Consider the following 25,211-nt stretch of genomic DNA (forward strand, 5'->3'; position numbering starts at 1 on the left):
GGGGGGGGCTCCTGGTAACTCACCTCATTAACACATTAGTTATTAGGACAGAAACAGTTAACACACCCAAAGAAATTAGAACAGTGCCTAGTACCTGGTAATAAACTTTCACTATTATTTGTTTCTGTTCTTGGACTGGGTACAAGATTTTATTCAAGGGGAAGTTTCTACTGCCTTTAAAAAGTTTTTGGAAGGCCTACTGCTTCGAAACAGTATTTCATAATTTATGAGCATGCTTTTGTCCTTTTGTCCTTTGGCTGAAAGCTAAGTCCCTCCCCCTTTCATCCATTAACCCTGAACTCCAAGGGTTAAAGACATATCCCCTTCCTTTCCCAGATGTGGGCTCAGGGGTGTGGTGGTTAATGATATAAGGATGATGTCATTATAGTACCAGAAACTATTGCATTATAATCTGTTGTTTTTCTCTTGCTAACTTCTTAAAGGGAGAAACATTTTATTCATTATCTAAGCTTTCAGAACCCTTTGGAGGTACACTCTGCACAAATGCTGTTATTATCACCCACACTCGGTGAAGTACTTGGGGATTAGAAGCGTTATGTAAATGTTTACACATTATTACACTGTGGCCCAAGATCCACAGTGGGACAGCAAAGACAGCCGGGAAAGAAGCAAGAAGCCCCAGAAAGTCAATGGTTTTTGTAAAAGGTATGAAATTCTCTTTAATTTTAGCATAAAAATAGCTGCATTTCTGAAGAGTAATTTTATAGCCATTAAGGAAAGTACATATGGCTGTATAAGAAAAAACATCTAAAGGGAGGATTTGCTGCATACTTTAAGGATAGGGTTCTTAGAGAAAAGGCTACTAGGGACTGGATTTAAAATGCTGGGAGGGGCATTTGGAATTGACTGGAAGAACTTCCTGGCAATAAAAGCATGTTTCCCGAAGCTGTCACCACCTCTTTCCCTATGGAAGGAACAGATTCTTACTTGGTAGGTTCTGCCTGAAGGCAAACACTTGGAACTCTTACTCCCAGCTGACGATTTTAATTAGTAAGGTCATTACAGAACATTGAATCACACCATATTCTCTTCAAATCTTTCCTCTTCCTCCTAGGGAAAGTCTCCGGTTAGTGCAAGGGTGTCCTGAACACCCCTAACACTCGCTAGACTCCTTTTAACCAAGAGAAGCAAAGATCAGTGTCTTTACCTGGTCCGCGTGTCTAGGTAAATCATAATTGTTGTGTTAGGCCAGTGAAGCTGACTTTCCATGTATGGTAATGATCTTAAAAATTCCTTTTAAAGTAAGTGTGAGAAAAAGAGGAATCTGTTATCAAGAGACACTACCAGACCAAGTACAGCGCCTGTGGCATGACATGTAATGAACATCTTGATGATCTGAGGAACCAAGGTCTGGCCGTGCCTGGACTAGTTGATTTCACGGTCTTCAAATTCCAGGATCCTGCGAGGACAGGAGGAAGCGCCTGGGCTGTGGAGTCTTAGGTAGGGCCCGGGAAAGCACAGGCAGTGCCCATGACAGTAAGAAATCCATACACTCAGGAAGGATCTACATCAGCACGGGCAGCACTGTGCGCACTGAAGACAAACAGTCCTGCTCTTGATATTTTAAAAATATCTGCTATGAACCGCTTCAGATGATTACCGAAAGGATGTTCAGTTTTAAATAAAGGGCAAAAGATACACAAGTTGAAGGAGAAAAGCCACGCCCCCTTTTCTCAATGTTTAGAAAGATTCTACACCCTCCCCCCTTCATGTTATTTAAAAACACAAGAAAAAGAGAAGGAGGGGAGAAAAGCAGTGTAGCAAAATCTCTGCCAGAAAACACAGTAAATTCTAGCTTGTTAGCAGCCCAGTTCCAAATTATTTTTAAAAAACAAATCCTAACAGTCATGTAGTTACAGCTTCTGAGGGAAGCTCTAAGCCCAAGGCTGGTGTCCCAGAAACACACACACACACACACACACACACACACACACACACACACACACACACACGGAAAGAAACCTAACCAGTCTTCTGACAGGAATCTGAAAGCAAAATCTCCGAGGCAGCAGCAATGCCCCAGAGGAGGAGAGGGCTGCAGCTTGCAGTAATCTGTAAATGATTGCGGGTAAAGTCTGGAGGCTTCAGGCTTGATCTGTGTTTGTTCCAAAAGAAAGCCAAGGAGGACGGTGTTAATAAAGAGAGATTTAACGGAGAGCTGTGCTTGGAATAAAGTGGGCTACAAAAAGGTCAAATTTGATCAGTTGGAGCAGATTACAAGGGCTTTAAACGGTGGTGTGGAGAAATGAGCCGGGGCTGGGAAGGAATATAGCACAAGATTGATTTGGGGGGTGGAGAAAAGCCAGGACAAGTGCTTATCAATCCTAGAAGTAAGAAGAGCTGTGCTGGGCGCCCCATGGCTCTGGCCTGAGCCAAGAAGCAGGCTGGCTGGTTTCTCCCCCTGCACCCACCCCTTCTCCCCTCCTCTCGGATTGGATTCGCCTTCAGCTGCCTCTTAGACAATGGTTTCCTTAATCTCTGACTTGGATCCACTCAAAGACTGGAAAGTTTTAAGGTAGGCCTGCTTTCTTTCTCTCCCATCGCTGTTGCAGTTCAGGGCCAAGTTCCTCCCCACCCCCACCCCAATTAAGGAGCGCTGGATGAGAAGCGAAATGCCTGTGGTGGCTTTCAGTGACCACCAGATCTGCGTGGAGGACACTCCTTTTCCTCAGGGCCACAACCCCAGCAGTTGTGCAAAGCGAGGCGTGAGAAGTCCTCAGTCTCACTCTGAGAGGGGAATGCGGTGCATTTTAATGAGCGTGTGCGCAGTCTTACTGAAATGATTTCTGACACCAGCTCAGTCCCAGGAACCTGCTCTCATATTTATTATTGTGTTTCATGGGGCCCTGATGAGATGAGAGGGGAGGCAGCAAACTTTTGGGGACTTCAGATTAAAAAAAAGCAAACTATTTCCAGAAAGCATTATTTATTCCTACTCTTCTTTTTACAATCTGTGGTCCTCTCCTTCTCCCCAGGTCAAATTTGGAAAAGCTAGAAAACCTCAGCTGACCTTAACACTGAATGAGTAGAACTTATAAAATGAGGTCTTTCTCTGAATGCTCCTAAAAATGTGAACTCTGACCTTGGCCTCTCTCAATGGCCCAGGAAAATTAAAACCAAGGAGCTCAAAGTGGCAACAGTCATGTATGTATTCCCTCCACCTGAGTCTCAGCCTACTCTTTTTGCAGAGTTCACAATGAATTCAAAGGTTTAGCATAACACCAAATGGTATTTCCCAGGAAAAAAAGCACTCATGACAAGTTTTAATATATAAAAAAGTAAAATTAAGGGATTTTTATCAAAAGTGATTCTATAAAATATCAAATTGTTCTAAATATCTACCCCAAAACATGGTTCCATTGGAACTAAATATAGAATTAGAAGTATGTGTGTTTCTGGGATCTCTTTTTCCTGACATTTATCTTGAACTAGAGGCCCGGTGCACAAATTTGTGCACGGTTGGGGTCCCTGGGGGTAGCCTGCAGAGATTGGACCCCAGCTCGAACACCCAGCCTCGCAGCCCCACCTGGAACCCTGCCTTGGCCTGGCCCCACCCTCTCACCTGTTCCACCATCCCACCTGCAGGGCAACCAATCCAGGCCGGGCGCCCCACCTGGCTCCCTTAGCACCTGGGAGCTGGGCAGCAGCTCTACCCCCTGCCACCGCTGGTCGCTGTCTGTGGGGCGATCGGCGGGGCGATCAGGCCCCCACTTGCACCTGCTTTGGCCTGGCGCCGCCCGTTCACCTGCTCCACCATCCTGCCACGGTCCCACTCTCGCCGGGGCCCATTGGAGCTGGCAGTGCCTCCACTGCCGCCTGCGCAGCGTCGCCAACACCTGCCATGTTCTGCGCTGCCCCCTTGTGGCCAGAGCACGTCATAACAAGCAGTCGAACTCCTAGTTGAACAATTTGCATATTAGGCTTTTATTATATAGGATTCCCAATAATAATGCCACCCATGGCATGCTTACTATGTGCCAGGTACTTTACGTGTATTCTTTCATGTAATATTTTCCAAAACCCAGGGAGGCATATATTGTCATCCTTCTGTATAGATGTGGACAGACTATAGAGATAAGATTCAGAGAGGTTAAGAAACAAATGGTGAGGATAGTACTTAAACCCAAGATGATATAAAAATAGTCTAGTCCCTTAAAGAAAGAACTAGGCAAGTTGTCAGGGTCACAGCTGAAGAAGCTAGAGTTCAAGGTGAGGCCCCAGTCCCAAAGAAAAGAAAGGGTGATTTCAGCAGGGCTGGGATTAGAATGAGATGCATGAGGTGCCCAGGTTACATTGAAGCAGCACTCAGTCTCAGGCTCCTGCATCTGAGAGTGAGTTTCTCCTGAGTGGCACACTGGGCACCTCATGTGCTTTACCTAATCAGGGCCCTAAATTCCAGAATCTGTATATGGGTGAGTTTAGGGTTACTAATGTGATACCAGGCTTAATCGGGACAATCCAGCACTAGGGGCAGGGGGGTTGGAGGGGGACTTAAGTTGAGTTAGTTGAAAACTGACATCAGATCCTTCGTTACGTGAGTTAGAAGCCAGCCACTGAAAAAGCCTAGTTTAATATGAATAAATGTTTTCATCGAAGTGGGTTTTATAATTGCATTTTCTTAAGATTGTCCAAGTTTGAACACTTTCCATGCCTGTAGGTACAGACCTGAAATTTTATGCATTAAAGTTGTCAGAGCTTGATGGGCATATATTTGAACACATGTCTGAACTTCCACCTGAGTCACTGTGCATTGGCTTCCCAACTGTGGTGTAAATGAAAACCCTATGGTGCCAGAAACGAAACAAGTATTTCCTAGTCCTTTGGGATAATCTAAGCACAAAAACACACCACATCAACATTTTGCATCTAATTGACAGCTAGGAGGTTAATCTTACCTTCCTTTTGAGACTTTCAGTTATTCCAGACTGTTCTCTGCATTCCTTTAGCTTATTTAGCTCACTCATTTTGGCACTTAAACTTGTGCCTCCTTGTATTGGTGCTGAACTCTTTCCCGTGTCTCCTCCAGCGGGAGAGTTATAAGCTTCCCCAAGGAAGCTTATCTACTGTAATACAGTGAGCAAGTGGATGAATAGATTTCCCCTTTTAGGCTGACACGTGCATTTTTAAATTTATTGGAATAGCTACTTGGGAAGAATTCCAGCCCATGACACTAGTGATAAGAGTAATCATTCTTTCCCAGATTTAAAAATGTTGTTCCCACTTATAGCTGACAGATCTAATCAGCAGATCCATAAGTTTGTTCACACACTTAGCAAGTATCAGAAGGCTTATTCTGTGCCAGACATTGTGTTATTAGCAGAATTAGCATAACCAAGTAATGCTCATATTCAAGATAAATAAACTCTGGCATGTTAAGACTAAGAGGTTTAGTTGTGTTTGTTGTAAGTATCACCTTATGGTAACTTTGTTTTCTTGTTTTTCCACCCCATTAAAAAAAGGGGGGTAGTTATGTATTCCACCCTCCTTACTGAAAGAGCCACATGATGCATTTATCTCATGGTCCCATCCAGCTCCACGGGTTGTACAGCCAGTCCCTAGACAGGACATGGGTGGTGATGTTGTGAAAAGTAATATCCGGGGCTACATCTGAGTACAGAGGAGGATTAGTTTCACTTGGTTTGTGCTCTCCTCCAGGGTCAGAACCCTGACTGGAACTTGAACTGGAAGCAATTGAGAACATTTGGGTAAATTAGGTGAATCACTGCCACACCTGTAGCTCAAGAGAGTGCCCGCCATGAAACATGCCCCTGGGGCCATGGAGGGACTGGCCTTCAGCCACAGGGTCCAGTCTCTAAATCGAAAACTCTCCCCTAGCACCCTGTGACCAGCTGGCATTTCAGTTACCATTGTGAACTTTGTCTGCTTCTTCCACTGAACTCTACCTTTTAGGGAAAAAATGTTACTGTGCCTCATAGTACCTTGTGCATTGTCTTATACCTGATAAATGTTTGCATGGGTTGCATAGCAAGAAAATGAAAGGGCAGGACAGGACACTTGGAAACATTTCAAACCCCGGCTTTGAAAGTGTACTCACCCTTGTGTTTTCCTCTTACCTCCATCCCCAAACTAGGAAACATGGATCTAAATGCCTTGTGCACTGCAAAATGGGGGTGAGTCGCTCAGCCTCCACTGTGATTGCCTATGCAATGAAGGAATATGGCTGGAATCTGGACCGAGCCTATGACTATGTGAAGGAAAGACGAACAGTGACTAAGCCCAACCCCAGCTTCATGAGACAACTGGAAGAGTACCAGGGGATTCTGCTGGCAAGGTGGGTCCTTAAGTGTGACTTTCTCAGATTTTCCATCCTTACGCTCCCTAAGGAAAGGCAAAATGTCCTTCTCTGCAGCTAGTTCTCAGCCTAACATGGATGTGTCACAGCCTAACATGGATGTGTCACAGCCTAACATGGATATGTCACATGTTTAAAAATTGATATCTCTAGCCAGTTTTTTACAAAATAAGTATAAGCATTTGAGATTAGCATGGGAGATTAGACATTTAATGAAAACTAACATTATTTTTCGCCCTGTAATTTAAACTAAAGGGTGGAAAATACTATTCCCTTATTTCAGTTCTCACCTGGGTGTAGATTCTAACAAACACTTCTCAATATCTTTTTTTCCCCTTTTTATTGAATTTATTGGGGCTGACACTAGTTAACAAAATCATATAAGTTTCAGTGCACAATTCCATAACATCATCTGTATATTGTATTTTGTGTTCACCACCCTACATATTTCCTTCCATCACCATTTACCCGCCTATATCCTCCTCCACCTCCCCCTTCTCAACAATTTCTAATGCCAGATGCACTGTCTTATCAAAATGGATTGCTCCCAAGGTAATTCTAGGCATAGCTGAAATTCTTAGAAATTGTTTGGCCCATTTGTTAAAAAAAAAAAAAAGAAAAAGAAAAGTGCCTGCTGCTACTTTGGACTTTTTTTTTCCAGTGCTTGGTTTCAATGAGCCCACTCCAGTAATTTGGGTCATGTGACAACATCAGCAGAATTGGGATATATATTGGGGTGAAAAGGTGCATCCCAGAAATAGTTCTTTTGGTTTTACATATAAATACATATTTTTAAATTGATTTTAAAGAGAAAGGAAGATGGAGAGAGAGAGAGGAGAGAGAGAGAGAGAGAGAGAGAAGGAAGATGGAGAGAGAGAGAGAGGAGAGAGAGAGAAAGAGAGAGAGAGAGAGAGACATCGGTGATAAGAATCATTGATCAGCTGTCTCCTGCACGCCCCCTACTGGGGCTGGAGCCTGCCACCGGAGCATGTGCCCAACGTGGAATCGAACCATGACCTCCTGGTTCATAGGTTGATGCCCAACCACTGTGCCACTCCGGCTGGACCTATTGGTGTGTTTTTTTAATCCTCATCCAAGGATGTGCTTTTCATTGGTTCTAGAGAGAGAGAGGAAGGGAGAGTAAGAGAGAGGTTATTAATCACTGTATTATTTTCCATACAAATAACTGTAAGCCTGTGTATGCCCCATCCTGTATATGCTCTGTAAAAATGCAAAAAAAAATTACAAAGGAAAAATTATTTATAAACTCAATACCTACAGAAACAGTTGACATTATCTTACCTTTCAACTGTAACAACATATACTGAGCACTTACACTGCACTTAACCATCACTTATTCCTTTTTCCCGAAGGTTTACCTTCTATAATAATAAAAGCATAATATGCTAATTAGACCAGACGTCCTTTCGGACAAAGCCGTGGCTTCGAGGGCCAAGCCCCTTGCACAAATTTCATGCATCGGGCCTCTAGTTAAGATATAATTGACATATAGTATTGTGTAAATTTAGGCTGTACAGTGTGTTGATTTGATACATTTATACATTGCAAAGAGCTTACCACCATAGCATTAGCTAACATCTCCATCCCTTTACACATTTCTTTTTTGTGGTAAAAATATTTAAGATCTCTCTTAGCAACATTCAAGTATATAATAAAGTATTAGCTGTTATCACCATGCCATACATTAGATTCTCCAGAACTTGGCAGTCTTATAACTGGAAGTTTGTACCCTTTGGCCAGTATCTACTCATTTCTCCCAACCCCTACTCCTGGTAGCCAGCACTCCACTGTCTGTTTCTCTGAGTTCAGCTTTTTTAGATTCCACAAGTAGGTGACACCACACAGTATTTGTCTTTCTCTGTCGACCCAGTACTAGGTCTTAAACATTTTCTTGTCTCAATCAGAACTAGCTGTTCCATCAGTAAGTTGGTAATTGGTTATAAAATGAGTAATTTGTTTCACTGCATTATTTATTACCCCTTTGGTGGTGAAAGCCACCTTCAGCTGCTCTGGGGGAAAAGATTCAGGTATTAAGCTGGATTTAACGATCAGCTTCCAGAGATGCCACATGTTGAAGTTCTGTGGAATGCTAGATTTTGCTTCATTGTTGCCATGTAGGCATGTTCTCAGTGGTTTTGTTAGGGTGAAGGCACAGCTGCCTAGAAGCATTGGGGCCTAGTGCCAGAGTTTAACTCCAGTAAGTCTCATGACTTGGTCTTGATTCTTGAATCTGGGCTGTGTTTCCCCTGAACAAAATATTAAAGAGCCTTCTAGCCTATCCAGGCAGAGGGACAACTCTCCAACCCCAAAGTATTGTGAAAATGTGGTCACAGCACAGCATTATGGTTTCCACTAAAAAACCCTCCCATTTACTCAGCACTTGGCATGGTTTCCTCTGAGCTGTTCTCTTAGGAGGCTGGGAGGCTATGAAAGTCTCCTCCACTTAAAAAGAATTTATAGGTCTTTGGGGCCAGATATTGATGACATTTTTAGATTAGATCAGAAGGTAGAACACAGCAGTTCTTTTTGGCACAAGAAAGAGGCATCTGAGGTTTGGTTGAGATATAAATATTATATATTCCCAGACACATGACGGATGTTAGGCAGTGTCCTCACGTGACCCACTGAGAGGAAGGATACTATGTGTCCTGCCAATTTCAGTATTTTTTCTGGAATCGCAGGCTACTGCAAGCTGTTAGGTTGGGGTTTTTTAGCGTATGTGGTTTTCTTAGGTGTTAAAGAAATTTCAGGAAAATCTTAAATGAGGGTAAAAAGGGCAGCATAGCCATAGCCAGTTTGGCTCAGTGGATAGAGGGTCAGCCTGCAGACTGAAGGGTCACGGGTTTGATTCTGGTCACGGGCACATGCCCAGGTTGCGGGCTTGATCCTCAGTAGGAGGCGTGCAGGAGGCAGCCAATCAATGATTCTCTCTCATCATTGATGTTTCTATCTCTCTCTCCCTCTCCCTTCCTCTCTGAAATCAATAAAAATATATATTTTTTAAAAAAGACATTTGGCCCAACACCAAGCTATAGGTATTTTTAAAAGTTGTACCATGTGCCATCACTTGTAACAAGAAGCCCAGAACTAGACTCTGTAATGGCTCAGTGATGTAATCAGGGACTTGGGTACTCTTCATCTTTATTCTCTGCCTTCCTTGGTTAATGGCTTGGTCCTTGAACTTGTCTCCTTGTGATTGCCATATCTCTGCCACATTTCTAGGCATCTACATGTAAATTCCACAGCATCTGGCTGAATGAATGGGCATTTCAATTATGGGGGGAGACCTTTCCCAGAACCTCCCCAATAGACTTCTCCACAGGACTCATTGGCCAGGACTGGGTCATGTGGTTAAAACTAATCACTGGCCAGGAAAATAGAATTTCCTGGGCTGGCTTAAACAAATTCACATTCACGCTCTGGTGCTAGGAAAGTACTGCATTCCCTGAACCCAAGGGACATTGAATACCCCAACCAAATCAGGCTTCTACCAGTGAGGGAAAGAGTGGGAGTGCCTGCTGAGTGAGCAGCCATTAGGGTCTGCAATCTATGATGTGTTGTCAGAAATGGCACTTGCAGGCTACCTGCCAAGCTATCTGCCAAGCGAATTGGGCCCAGCAGATTCTTGCACAACCCTGAGTGCTTGCTTAGAAAAGCGAAGAAGCCCCAGACTCCTGTGATTGTCTGGAGCTCTGACTAGCTTTGCAGCTTAGGTAACCAGGAAGCATGCGGTGGTTTTCTCAGAGAGACAGAGGCTTGAGCCTAGATTCTCTAGCCACATGGTTGTCCAGGGTGGCGCTGAGCACTTAATTTGAGATGGCAGAATCTTTGTGAGTCTCTTAGCTTGGTACTTTCACCTCTTGGTTGGTAGAAGAGAGGTTTAGCAAAGTGATTTATGAATTAGTTGCAATCTCTTAATCAGAATGTGAGGCTGTGGGCCAAACAGATATAGCCCCTCTGAAATACAAGGGATTTTTTGCATATTTCAGTGTGTCTTTAAGAGTCTGGAGAAGCCTAATATTTAATATTCTCCCTTAGACCTAAGGGATATCATAAAGACACTGATATTATTCATATCTAATTTTATTTTTTATAGTCGGGGAATGAGGCAGGAGGAGGGGTGTGTGTGTGTGTGTGTGTGTGTGTGTGTGTGTGTGTGTTGAAATCCTCCATTGAACAGCCAGCAGCCCTGTTTGTTATTCTCGACTCTGACCATGCAGGTATCTGGCAGATTTATGTTCCATTAGACAAGTTCAGATTTCAGGCTTTTGCAAGCTGACCATGTGTCTGTGATATTAGGTTCCAGGGTATAAGGCAAGGAGAAAAAACTGGGTGGTGGCCAGGGAGAGTTTTTGCCACATGTCCTCATAGATGTCAGTTTTGATTCTTTGAACACCGCTGTCTCCAGGGCCAGAGGAGGTAGAGTTGTCTTTTACTCTGGCTTTGCTGGTAGAGACATTGAAGTCTAGTTAGCTGGTGCACATTAGTGAGCCAGCAGGAGGGAACCCGAGAATAAAAGGATGTGGTCCTGGTCAGGTGACAACCAATCACAATCAACATTTAAAGGATTTTCTTTTCTTTTTCTTTTCTTTTTTTAAAGATTTTCTTAATAGCTTTTCAGAAAAATAATCTTAAAGCACAGCACACAGAAAATGCTCACTTGAAGCTTTTTCTCTTTCTTCTCCTTTCTACAGGCTGCCTAATGCCCTAAGAAGTAACCATAAACAGTTTGATTTTACTATAACTGATATTCTATTTTTAGCAATATTTTCCTCTATATAACTTTCTCCAATAGAATTAGTGCTTTCCCAAACATATAACAATATGAAAGAAAGCAAGTCAAGACAGGAAAATGGGATATCATGTGCATCCTGTCATTTACATTTCCTTCTTAACCATTTACTAAGTAAAAGGCCAAATTCTTACTCAGGTCAGAGGCCACTCAAGGTGGAAGAGAACTGGAGTTGGTTGCATCATCCAGACCACAAACCAGCTCTGCAGTTCTTTTTGGCAACTTGTTTACTTGCTACCTACCTGGAACCAGGTGGGGGATGTCAGCTGAATTTAAATATTAACAGTTTAAAATAATAAATATGATCTAATGCCTTCCATCTATTCCAACTAGTGAAGGAGCATTTAAACTGGCTTGGGAAAAAGCTTCACTGGGAAACAGTTTGGTGTTACTAGGTAAAATCTGATTTATACATGCCCTGTGACCCACCTTTCTGTTCCTATATATAAAACATCTTTGCGAAACCAAAGTGTGCACCAGGCACAGGAATGGCCATGCAATATTGTTTGTAATAGCCAGAACTGCTCATCAACAGGATGGGTAAATAAATTTTACTCTGAAATTACAGCTATGCACATCGATGAATCTTAAAAACAGAGAGTTAGGCAACAAAACAGTTGTAGAATCCATACAGTATTTCATTTATATAAACTTCAAAACAAACTAACCTGAGCAGTATATCATTAAGAACAAAACGTGGTGACTCTAAAGAAAAAAAAATGAAAGGCAATGCTAAGCACAAAATTCAGGACAGAGATTAATAACCCCTGAGGGAGAGAGTGGAGGGAAGGGATCAGGAAGGGCCCATGGAGCAGCAGTGCTTCAGAGGCCCTGGTAGTGAGTATCTTGACCGTATCCAAGAGCTGCCTACCACACTCTCCATGCAGGTCCTATTGCAAAAATGAAAAAGGCGGCAGAATCAGACCTCTCTTCAGATTGGAGTTTTTCTTTCTCCTCTACAAGTAGCTGTCAATGTAATTCCAGAGCCCTGACCCAATATTTTCTGGTGATCATCTCCTCCAGGAAGAAAAAGTCCTGCTGGGCAAATGATGCCAGCCAGTTCCGCTGCAGCATGCACTGTTTGTACCTATTAGCGTAACTTCAGTGTCTCGTTCCCTCCTGATTGGTTCGTGATTTGCAGGCAGTTTTAAAAATCATACCTTGTGGGTTCTTGGGGTCATGAAAACATCCCATTTGCCTGTTGACTGACAAGATGTTCTTTTACATTATTAGAAGGGTGAGAGCAACTCCCTGAGATGTCTTCCTAGTCATTTGCATGATGGGAATTATCCTGCCACGGTGGCTAAGAGGAATCGGTTCAGGTTTGAACATGCTTATATAGGTGAGGGCTGGAAATTGGAGAACACAGTCGTACTTAGATCAGGAAACAAGGGTGTCTATATATGAAAGAAGAAACTTGAAAGGGAAGCACATTGGCATTGGTTGGTCACTGTTAGGCCTCACCTATCCAACCAGTCAGCTTGCTCCTCCACATAGCCACTCACTCGTTTGGGATGTGTGATATGTTGTCTCCTCCTAGGGGTGGCTGAGTTCTTGCAACTTGAAAAGAGTGAAAACCCTACCTTACACCCAACTGATTGGTTATAGCATGTCTTCATAAACAGATTGACCTACTCAGAAAAGCATCCTTTTGCTGTGCAGGCCTGAGTCAGAAAGATCCCCACCCAAGCAGCAGACAGGCACGGGGAGCTGAGAGCAGGTGCAGACTTGAGAACAAACAGGGGTTCACATCAGTGCAGGCACATGACTCAGCAGAGATTTACAGGCCTCTGAGGCAGGCGTGGCCCTGAGCCCAGGATAAGTTGTTTTGGGCTGTTGCCCATTTTACCCTGCGGTTAGGTCACTCTTCATCAACTTGTAAGTCATGGAAACCATCCCTCAGAAACCAGTTAGTGACCTATTCCCTGGGCAGGCGATCCTGACCAGCCACAGGGCCACCTTTCTCTTTTTGGCTAGAGCTTTGAGAACTGTGCTTCTTTGTTCAAGAGTGCGGTTTGAAATGAAATGCCTTTCCCACATCAGACCTTCCCTCCATAAAATAAACCAAAGGATGGATGGATGTGTGTGGTCTTCCTTTGGCCCATCTGCTTTTCCAGGTGTCGCCCTAGCCCAGCCATGGGCAAACTACGGCCCGAAGGCCGGATCCGGCCCGTTCAGCCTGATGGTTTTTATCCAGAGATCCTTATGAAAGGGGCTGTACTCTCTGTTAATTCTCTTCCATTCTGTTACCAACCTTTTTTGCCAGGTTTACTAGCCTCATCTTTGTCTTCTAATTCAAGAAAGATCACCTCCCTCCTCACACTTTCATGTCAGTGATTAATTAGTTTTTATCCAAAGATCCTTATGAAAGGGGCTGTACTCTCTGCTAATTCTCTTCCATTCTGTTACCAACCTTTTTTGCCAGGTTTACTAGCCTCATCTTTGTCTTCTAATTCAAGAAAGATCACCACCCTCCTCACACTTTCATGTCAGTGATTAATCCTGTATCAGCTCTTCACCCCCGTTATGAGGATTTGTAATGAGCTTCCATAGACTGTTCCACCTTGTATTACTCAAGTGCTGTTTTGTTCTAGGTTTTTTTTCTGATTATTAATGAATGATAAACATGCTCATTATTTTATAATTTCAAAAATTACAGAAATGCAGAGCATAGAAAGTAAAGCCCTCCCCAAAAGTATTTTTACCTTCCCTTGGAAGAACTGTTACCAGTTTGGAGATGTTCCTCCAGATATTTTCCTATACTTATCCTAACATGGGAACTGACCATTTCAACTGTGTTCAACATGCTTTTTCGCTTGATAGTATACCTTGGACATCATTCCACTAAAATACCTGACTTTTTTGTTACCGGCCTCATAGCATAGAGGTGTATGGACTGTTTTAAATAAATCTTTTTTTCCTTTTGGTGTCTAATGTTTTAGGACCACAGTGTTACAGTGAGCATCCTTTTAATATATCTCTATGCACTTATAGTAGTAATACTCCAAGAAAAATTCTTGAAGGAAAAATTGCTGGTTAAAGGGTTAAATTTTGAGAGCTATTGCCAGAGTTCACTCTTAAAAATTCATATTCCTCCCAATAGTAGTATATGAAAGGGCTTGCTTGGCCATACTCTCAATAACACTAGCTGCTAGCAACCAGGTTAGCTCTTGTCAGTCTAATAGGTTAAAAAATGAGATCTCATATTTATTTGTTTTTGTTGTCTTTGCTTTGCTTTTGTTTTTGCTGTTAGTTAAATTAAGCAAATGTTTATTGCCTACTTCCATTGGGCATTAACAAAGCATTTTGCAGGTTAAGTTTTAAGTTTATCTGGGAGCGGTTTCCTGGGAGGGTGCTGATTGTTTTCACAGACCAGACTAAAATGTTTCTCGTGTATGTTCTCCACAGCAAACAGCGGCATAACAAGCTCTGGAGATCTCATTCAGATAGCGACCTCTCAGACCACCATGAACCCATCTGCAAGCCAGGGCTAGAACTCAACAAGAAGGAGATCACCACCTCAGCAGACCAGATTGCCGAAGTAAAGACCATGGAAGGTCACCCATCCATACCTCCTGTCTTTGTGGAACATGTTGTCCCACAAGATGAAAATCAGAAAGGCCTGTGTACCAAAGAAAGAGTGATCTGCTTGGAGTTTACTTCTAGGGAATTTCATGCCGGACAGATTGAAGATGAATTAAACCTAAATGACATCAATGGATGTACATCAGGGTGTTGTCTCAATGAATCAAAATTCCCCCTTGACAACTGCCATGCATCCAAAGCCTTAATCCAACCTGGACAGGCCCCAGAAATGCCCAGCAAGTTCTCAGACTTAACAGTTGAAGATTTGGAGACAGATGCACTGAAAGCAGACATGAACGTCCACTTACTGCCAATGGAAGAATTGACATCTCGCCTGAAAGACCTCCCCATGTCCCCTGATCCTGAGTCACCAAGCCCCCAGCCCAGTTGCCAGGCTGAAGTCTCAGATTTTAGTACAGATCGCATTGATTTTTTTAGTGCCCTGGAGAAGTTTGTAGAGCTTTCTCAAGAAACCCGGTCACGATCTTTTTCCCACTCAAGGATGGAGGAACTGGGTGGAGGAAGGAGTGAAAGCTGTCGACTGTCAGTGGTAGAAGTAGCCCCTTCTGAAGTGACAGCTGAGGACCAGAGAAGCAGCTCTTTGAGTAACACTCCCCATGCATCCGAAGAATCGTCAATAGATGAGGAACAGTCAAAGGTAAAAGCTATCTTTATAGTTCTCCACCTAAGACATTCTCTTCTAAGACAAAATATTTGGGACTCTGCTATGTTCACTTTCTTTTTAATGTGGCTCAAGATTTAGGACGGCAGTGTGGGAGAGAAAGTCTGGCTGAGACTTTCCTTAAAAACAGGGTTTAAATATTTTTTTTAATCAGTTGCCTTTTGAAGAATTTATCTTTTCAGGTTTTTGGTGTCATTGGAAACCATTTCTGAGGGGATGAGGAAAGAAGGGATTAACAAAACAAAAAAACTCTTGGCTGAACAAAGAGCGGTCCCCTCCCTGGACCTCTGCCGTTCAGATCAAATCTCACCCGTAATGAAGTGCCAGGGACTCATGCTGCCTGAGTGAGACTTGTGTCTCTGAAAAGATGAGTTTGTTTGGAAAAGTCTTTCTGTCTCAGAAAAGTCTAAGACTAGACATGTGTAAATAGTTGTTGGAGTAGCACCTAAATCCCATGCTGAGTTCTTGCTGTTAATAATGTTTCTGAAGTGTTCCTCAACTCAGACCCTGTGGTATTCAGGAGTTGAGGGATGGTTTGTGGAAGTGATTTGAGAGCAGACAGAATTCCAAGATTCTTCTCAGTGGCATATGAGCTCTTGGGAACCATTGCAGACTAGGGAAAGAATTACTGTATATCACTATTTGTAAGGCTCACACTTATTCTCATTTTGACACTTCTGAAATTGGGATGCATTTTAATCAATATCATAGTAGTTGGAAAATAAATGGTGACGAATTTACTCTAACATACCAAACCTCACTGAATGAACTCCGTGGAGCTGACATCTTCTGATGTTTATCTACTTATAGTTACACCTTGTCCATTATTCATCTGTTCTCTCTCTTTTTAACCATGCGAGGGTAGTTGTCCTCTCCTCTTCCCAAAGGCTGTCCCTCTGTTTTGAGTCCACTAGGAAATCTGAATGCTTGAGCTCTCCTTTAGACCAATGGGTGTAGCAGCTCTGACAGAAATAGCTTTTTTGCACAGTCCCTGGTCATATGAGCACTCCCTCCACAGCCCATGTACACAGCGGCCCGCTATGGCTTCTCTCCCAGGCTTGGCAAGTTTGCCTCCGCCTGATGTCCCAGCAGATTTCTCCCAAAGGCATAACTGACCTTGTTAGTTTGTACTAGCCCTGACTCTTCTGAAGGGGAAAGACCAGAACAATTACTAGGGAAATATTGTACTTTGAAGGCTTATAAAAATGTTAAAGTAGATGGATGGTAATAATGATGTCACTTTAAGAAGTGTCCAGGGGCCATTTCCAGATTTTGAAGTTCTTTTTTTTTTTTTTTTTTTACAAAAGGACTTGATTTTGCATTGGCCAGTTTTCTTTGGCCTTGTTCTAAATACAACTGGGAATTCATAACTGGTAGAACAATAAAATGTCAGCAAGTCACGGTTTCTAAGTTTTCTCAGGCACGTGGCTGCATAAGCCAAGTAAACATTTCCCAGGAGGAGCCATGTGAAACTTAGGAATTGTATGATCAGATACATAGTGCCCTCATGTGCTGGGATGCTGCTGCTAGAAGTGGGAGGACGTGGATAAAAACTGGCAACACAGAAGAGAGAAGAGAACAGTGAGTCTCCAAATCAGACATCAGATGATAGCCTCAACCTTGCCTTGTCTAACACTGGGCATATTTAAGGTGGGCACTGAGCCCTTGAATGGAACTCTTCCCCTCGAACTAGGTTAGGCTCTGACTGGAAGTTGATATAGGCCAGAGAGGAAAGATTTCATTTCCCCAGTCTGATCTAAGTTCTGAAGGCTCATGGTCTTAGGAAAATTAGAAGCCTCCAACGCTATTTGCTGTTCATTTTTGGAGCAAGATATTAGATTGGCATCCTGTTTGAGTAAACAGAACAGAAAGTTCAGTAGACAGTGATACAACCTGTAACTAATTTTGTATCTCTGCCTTTGATGAATCTGTTTTTCTCTTGTACAACGAAACAGATGGTCAGAGTACAGTTCTCGGCAGAGGACAGTCCCAGGCACTCCACAATTTGTGTCCTCATAGCCAGAAGGTTCTCCTGGATCCGAGGATTAGTAATCAGAAAATCTGGCATTTTCCATTAGACTACAATTCGCCATAACCATCTCACTATGTTTTCTTCTTAGGCAATTTCAGAACTGGTCAGCCCAGACATTTTCATGCAATCTCACTCAGAGAACGCAATTTCAGTCAAAGAAATTGTAACTGAGATTGAATCTATCAGTCAAGGAGTTGGACAGATTCAACTAAAGGGAGACATTTTATCCAACCCCTGCCATACACCAAAGAAGAACTCTATCCATGAGATGCCCCTTGAGAGGGCCCAGGCCCCGGAGAACAAACCTGGAAATCTGGAGCCGAATGAGGGTTCCTGCTCAGCCCAGCCTGAACTAGCCAAAGACTCAGGGAAGTGGGACCCAGAAGGCTGCCTAACTGTACCCTCATCCACCACAGACTTGGAAGAAGAGGAACCAGCTGAGGGGGAACAAGAGCTCGGGGGCCCAGGGATACACCCAGGTGCCAAGTGGTACCCTGGGTCTGTAAGACGAGCCACCTTGGAATTTGAGGAACGCTTGCGGCAGGAGCAAGAGCACCACGGTGCTACTCCTGCTTGTACTTCATTGTCCGCTCGCAAGAATTCCAAGAATGACTCCTCTGTGGCAGACCTGGCACCGAAAGGGAAGAGTGATGAAGCCACCCTAGGACATCCGTTTGTCCCCAGGGAACCAGAGATGAACAAGAGCAAAGGGAAATCCAGTGGATGTGAGCCTGGCTCCCTACTGCATTGTGAGCAAGATGTCATTGTTCCAGCACCCAAGCTGCTGGATTTCTGCCCCTTGCAGGCTCCTCAGGAGTGCTCAGAGTCAGAGACTAGAACCAAACAGCAAGGAGTCCTGAAAGAGCAGAGGACTGTGGTTTCATGCCAGGAATCTGAAACACAGGCAGTCCCTTTTCCCAAGAAGATAGAAATCATTGAGTATACCCACGCGGTTACATCCCCCAATCATCCTGGGCCAGGGGGTGAAATAGCCACGAGTGAAAAGAGTGGGGAGCAAGGACTGAGGAAAATGAAAGTGGAGAAGTCCATCACTGTGCTCTGTGCACTAGATGAAAATCTGAACAGGACGCTGGGCCCCGACCAGGTTTCTCTGTACCCCAAAGTGCTACCTCTGCCTCCTCCTTCCTGTCCTGAGCACAACAGGCCCACCGACCCGACCTCCACCCTAAGCAGCCCTGAAGACTGGGGCAACAGCCCGGCAACAGCCCTGGACATAGCAGCGCCATTTGTCAGTCACACCACCCACGTACCATCTGCCAACTTGGATTATCTGCATCCCCAGACCATGGTTCACCTGGAAGGCTTCACAGAGCAAAGCAGCACCACAGACAGTGAGCCCTGTGCAGAGCCGGGCGAAGAGAGTCAGGAGGGCCCCCTGTCCAGCGGCAATGAAGTGCCATATAAGGGCTCCCAGTTAACTAGTGAAGACCTAAGCTTAATTAGCAAATGTAGTGACAACATTGGGAAGTTACAAGAAAAACTGGACCCATCACCTGTAGCCTGTAGACTCCCTCATAGCTCTAGTAGTGACGATATAAAGGATCTTAGCCACAGTCCCCGTGTGGTGAAGGCGCACGCTAAAGAAATCGAGTCCCAAGCGATTTGCCAGATAGGGCTCACCAAACCATCCCAAATGAGGCGTTCAGCTTCCCTCGCCAAGTTAGGTTACTTGGACCTGTGTAAAGACTGTTTACTGGAGAGGGAGCCTGTCTCCTCTGAGTCCCCTCATCTCAAACTTCTTCAGCCCTTCATCAGAACAGACTCAGGCATGCATGCCATGGAGGCCCAGGAGCCCCCCGGAAACTCAGATGCCCCCCAGAACCCAGAGCCCACCAAGTATTTTATAGAGCAACTTAAAACAACAGAGTGTATCGCGCAGAGCAAGCCGGTGGAGAGGCCCCTTGTACAGTATGCCAAAGAGTTTGGTTGCAGTCAGCAGTGTTTGCTCCCCAAGGCAGGACCGGAATTGACTAGTTCTGAAGGAGGCCTTCCTTTGCTGCAGACCCAGGGGCTGCAGTGGGCAGGCCCAGCTCCAGGGCTGGCTTTGGCTCCCCGGCAGCAGCACCACAGAACTCACCCCCTTAGGAGACTGAAAAAAGCAAGTGATAAAAAAAGGACAACCAACCCTTTCTATAATACCATGTGATTCTGAGCCTACACATGTGACTTTCTAAAAGAAATGTTTATAAAAGGGGCAGGTGTAATATGTAAGGAACATGCACTTTATCGGTTAATTTTATAACATTTTGGTCATTTTACTGTTCCTGGCACATGCAGAGTTTGGGGTTTTCTCCCTCTGTGTGTGTGAGAGAGAGATTGATTTGGACAGCAAGACCATTTTATCATTTTTTATTTTTAGAAATTTCAAACCTCAAAATATACTCATTTTCAAAGAACACCTTTATCAAAGGCAAATTGCTGTTTTTCAATCAACTGCCACCTGCTCCTCATTTTGCCCTCTGAGAAAAGGCATGCATGCTTGATTGAGGATGGAAGCAGATGGGGAGGGTGGGGGTGAAGCCGGAAATTGAAAATGCTGCCCCTGGGCCAGTGTGACGATGGCTTGTTCTCCAGGCCTGATGCTTCAGGTGGGCCGAAGGGCAGCGGGACGGCGGGGACATCAGCGCGCTCTCAGCCTGGTCCCCAGCCCCAGCCCTTTGGAGTTTCTGAAGTGGGCAGGTTCTGCTGTTTTCAAAGGGGGTCTTCCAGAATCCATTCTCCTGGTGTTCCAGAGTGGATCGTTACAGAAAGGCATCATAATGGCTGGCTTTATAAACTTGTTAGTAAATCAGTTTTTTTATTAAATTAAAAGTCAACCCCAAATGAAATCCAAGAGGTCCTCTGTTGAGAAAAGCATAAGAAGGAGGTGAAATGGGAAACTGAGACACAATAGGGACAAGTTTGAAAAATAGCAATTGAAAGTCAATGTGTTCTTGTAAAATGAATACATATATAGGGTTTTAACCCTTCCATTACTTGAATAATTCTGTGGGCCTCTGAGTTTAATGGCCATATTTTTTCCAATTTATTTTCCTCCCTCATGCTGTTTCTCTCAATGCTGCCTGTTTTGTTTTGTTTTATTTCATAGATGACATTTGAATTGTTACATTACTTTTGTATAACCTCCATTGAATGCAAAGTTTTCTTTTTGATATTATCACTGTTAACACTTGACATAAGTTTTTTTTCCCCCTTTTCCTGGAAGATTTGTCATTTCTTTAGTTTTTACACAGTATTTATGTACATAATGTCATATTCTTACAGTGTTTTGTTATTGATGTCAGAGGGTCTTTTTGATTTATTTTTTTTAAGGAGTTATACTGGAAAAAGACAACAGAAATAAAACTGATGGGTGTTGTAGGAATCTGTAGAGTATATTGACAGTTGTTTTATTGTTTAAATGGAGGCTCCCAATTGCCAGCTCCTGCCAAATTATGCATTAGTAACTTCCTCCTCAGAGAAACCCCTAAAGGTTCCCTTTAGATCACAGTTTGACTGACAGCTGCGTCCTCAACTGAAATCCCAGAAAGTTGTTCGCCTTCACTGACCCACAGCCCGGGAGTGTATGGGAGTGTTAACGGCTTCCCGCTTCCCCAGGGGGAAGCTCCTCATGGACTAGGCTGAGAGGCTGCAGGGTGGCCTCCGCCAAGGGCAGGCGCCTTACAGAGTCCGTTTAGGATGCCGCTGCTTTGCTGCCGCTGTGGAGATCTTAGGACAGCAGCACCTGCCATAAACCAGCCTCTTCCAGAAAACATACTGAGACTGGAATGGAGGACCCTCATCAAAACTGAAGAGGTTTGCAAATTTGATTCCTGTTTGCTTTGGTTGATGTCCACATTGTTGAGAGATTGACCAAGGACAGGCTTGAGTTTTAGGTTTTTGGTTCATCCCAGCCCTGAGAGGAAAAGGCAGATGCACAGACTGTCAAAGTGGTGTCAGAGGCCAGTGTTCGGTGGGGCAGGTAGTAGGGTGACTCAGAGGAGAGAGAAAAAGTGGACTGAGGCCACTCGCAAGTGCTCGAGAAGCTGTGAATTCAGTTGCCATGTGGAAGCCGTAGTTGCATCTGACATCACTGCCAGGAGGCATATTGGACAGAAATCTGCTATACGTGTAGAAACCTGCTTTATGGTGTAGTAATTATATATGCCCGTGCTTCCCCTAAATAGTTTCCTTAAATGTCAGATGTATCATTCACACAGCTCTGTGGTTCCTGGATATGGAATGTGCTGTAAAGTGCTTTGTTGGGTGGCATATACCAGTGTGAGGAGGCTCATCCATCTAAACTGCCCTGTCCTTTTGAGGCAACTCCACCACCATCTGATGGGGAAAGGACAGGGCGTTTGGCAGGGCTGGGAAGAGGAGGGTTTGCCTGGAGGTTCAGGGAGTGGAGTCGATTCATGTTACTCCCTGGAGATGGTGACATTCCTTGTGTTAAGAAGTACAAGCAGGATAGACAACTGTACTGTTCTCTCTTCTCCCCTCCTGTGTTTGATGCTCAGTCTCACTGCATTAAATAACAACAAACATGGGAGGGAACCTTCTAATGCTGTGAAGAAAAACAGAAACTTTTTTTTTTAAGAATAGAGCAGCAATTTTTAACCTTTTTCATCTCATGGCACACATAAACTAATTACTAAAATTCTGCAGCACACCAAAAAAATATATTTTTTTGCCAGTCTGACAAAAAATAGATATAATTTTGATTGATTTTTTAAAATAGTAATTACCTACCCTTTTTGCTCCTAAGTGACTTTTAAAAATCAGGTGCCTATACTTGTATATAAGGATTTCTGGTACCAAGAATTAACACAATCTTATTATGCGACGTGACCAATAAGATGCAGCTAACTCTTTTACGTGACCTGTGTATTTATGGTTCAAGACAGGACATTCACACCCCACAGCTATTGTGTTGGCTGTTGTCATTTTTTTGACAATCCAAGGGAAAAGAGGTCAGTGCCCCTGACTAAATAATCAGGTATTACAGGTTTTAAAAATTCTTGCCACACACTAGTTGAAGATCACTGGATTAAAGGAAACATTCCTGCTCGCCTTCCATTTTTTAAAAATATTTTTTATCATTCAGTTTACCTGCCTAAATAAACGTCTTCTACACAGGGTCTGCAATCCAGCCAATGCCAAGGGGTTTTGCCAGTCCTCTCAGACTCTGACACAGCTGAGTGTTCTTATGTTATTTACATGACTGAGCGATGTCCAGGGAAAGAACATGATGAGCTATCAAGGACTTTTCAGACTCTCTTCTCTTCAAACTTTTGATAAACTCTGGTGGCCTATTTCTATTTCCTGTTCATGGAAAACCCAGCCCTGGGACAGCAGGTCTGGTAGGTTGACAGAGATGAGTAGGAAAGGCCTTGACCTCTTACTCAGTGCCTCTCTTTGTGAGTGTGTGTGTGTGTGTGTGTGTGTGTGTGTGTGTGTGTGTGTGTAAAGTAACATTTTGGTGCATGGGGCAAAAGCCCCAGGAGCACACAGATTTTGAGCTGTAATCTGGATGGCTACCTGGTCAGTAGGAAGGAGAGAAACCCCCTACCCTTTTATAATTTTAGAAACACTTAGGAGTAGTGTATATATAGTAGACAATGTAGTACTGTAGTATAGTAATGTTCATCTCTCCTCATTTTGGTTGCCTTTCAGATTCTGAATGTTTGGGATCATTCCTAGCATCTCGCCTCTTCCAACTCTTTATCTAGCATTATCCTGGTTCTGTACCTTTATCCCTACCGTATCTCCTCTCTCTCATCTTGGGAATTACCAAGAGCTCCAAGGACAGCGTGAGGAGGACAGCCTAGGTTCTGAGGTCCCCTCCTGATAAAGGCCGCAGACAGATGCTGTTGGATAAACCTGAAGCTTCTGAGACGTGGCAGCTCACAGAAATCTTCACCTGTTCCTTCTGAGGATTCAGTTCTGAAGTGATCTAGGCATGTTTGGTAAAGATGTTTTTGTGGGAGTGTTGTTGTTTTTTTAAGAAAGCATTATGCAAAATCGTTCACTTTTAAGGGCATTTTTAAATAAAGCCATTCTTTGGCTTTTTTTTTTTTTTACAACTATTTGTGGATACTTTGTTTACATTGTGTGAGTATTAAAACGTGCATCATCTTGATGGCAGCTCAGTCTCCTCCTCCAGGGACCCACACCTGGCTGTCCTGTGAGCCCTCGCACAGAGCACGGCTGTAATGGTGAGCCCGCTAGGTGAGCGGGGAAAACCTGGAGCTGACTTCCATCTGTGTCCTGCACTCCCGCCCAACACCCTGAACGGAAATAGTCGTCATTTCCTCAGTGATGGTGTGTCTTACAGTGATGGTTGTACTGGTGAATGGCTAGTGTCATTTTTGTTTAATTTTGTTTTGCTTTTTGATGGTAGATGAGATGAAATTTTAGCTCTTTCCTCACCAATCCAACTTAAGAGGCTCTTGGACTTTGTTTTCCCCTTCAACCTAAAAGAACAAGGCATGTATAGACAACTGTATTTGGTGTCTCAACTCATCCGGTCCCCATATTAGGAAAAAGCCTGCTGCCAACGCAGGCAGCTGCACACTCCTAACCCTTCTCCCGGGCTTGGGGTCCCTGGTTGCCATGGAGAGCTCTCGCAAGGTGCTTCTGTACTCCTCCAGCCTGGAGTGGAGGGTGACTCAGCCTGGCTCCTGCTATGGAAAGGGAACCAGCCTCATTTTCTCAGTGCCCCGAGTTCTAGGGCAGGATTTCTAAACTGGAATCACCCCCCATGGGCTTGAACAGGCCCCAAGGGGTATATGACTATCTGTGTCCTCACCACGACACTGGCAGCAGCATCCTGTATACACATGCAGAGCTAATGCCCAGGGCTTCGCTCGAGCTGGTGACCCAGCCGGTAAACTGGGGAATGCCCTGAAATGTTTCCCAGTCAATAAGGCCACAGGGAGTTGGTTTTTATGTTTTATTGGACTTGGTTTGCTTGGTATAGCTTAAGGTGCCTTTCTTTTCTTTCTTTCTTTTTCTTTTTTCTTTCTCTCTACATTATTTTGTAGGGCTTGTTATAAATGTGGAAAACTAGTCCAATAGACTTGTTACCTTTGCCCCAGGCCACCCCAAACTTTTATGCTCACATTTTATTAAATGAAGCAGGTGCTCCCTGGAATCTCTGGGACCTTTTTGAGGCATTTGAAGCAGAATATAAAGAGTGGTCTCATCTCCTTCCTTAATCTTCATAGTGATTGGGATGTTCCACTTGTATCATAGATTTTTTTATTACTGATGTGCTCCGCTGTTTTTAAATGTGAACTTGTGCGCAAATGTGCAGATTCAATGTTCTTGTTACAGACTGAATAAATTTTTATTTTGAAGATGAAATGCGTGTACTTAATCAAGCACAACAAATAGGGTGGGTGGAAGAAGGCATAGGGATTGGAAGAGAACACTGATGATAAACATGAAGCAATGCTCATTGATTGATCTCCATCAAGCACACCCTTAAGCTGACCTCTGGGAAAAAATATAACTTTCTACCTCCCACAGAATAAAGAGTGCATGGGAAATAGGATCACTAAAGATCATTTCAGATACTGTGGCTCCAATCAAGTGACGAAGCTGGGAACTTGCCTGGTCAAAGAGGCTTTTGCCAAAGCCACCACCTGAATGTTAGGAGAATGAATAAGCAAAGGGACCGAAATTCCTTGGCCATCTGCGTTGCAGAGTGACTGCTCGGGGACTGCTGCCCTGACCGGCCCCAGCAGGGACTGGAACTCTT

The 25,211-nt window shown here is 43.8% G+C and overlaps 1 protein-coding gene across 1 annotated transcript in view; it reads left to right on the forward strand.

Moving 5' to 3' along the window:
* The window catches only part of SSH2 (slingshot protein phosphatase 2), a 112,499-nt gene extending 87,685 nt beyond the window's left edge, over nucleotides 1-24,814 (forward strand). Inside the window, exons 13-15 of the mRNA XM_005876856.2 lie at nucleotides 14,556-15,390; nucleotides 17,535-21,262; nucleotides 23,123-24,814. Coding sequence (XP_005876918.1) covers nucleotides 14,556-15,390; nucleotides 17,535-19,613 — 2,914 coding nt within the window. The 3' untranslated portion in view covers nucleotides 19,614-21,262; nucleotides 23,123-24,814. The remainder of the gene's footprint in view (nucleotides 1-14,555; nucleotides 15,391-17,534; nucleotides 21,263-23,122) is intronic.
* Nucleotides 24,815-25,211: the final 397 nt, after the last annotated feature.

This window comes from Myotis brandtii, unplaced genomic scaffold, assembly GCF_000412655.1.
Source record: "Myotis brandtii unplaced genomic scaffold, ASM41265v1 scaffold50, whole genome shotgun sequence".
Classification (NCBI taxonomy): domain Eukaryota; kingdom Metazoa; phylum Chordata; class Mammalia; order Chiroptera; family Vespertilionidae; genus Myotis; species Myotis brandtii.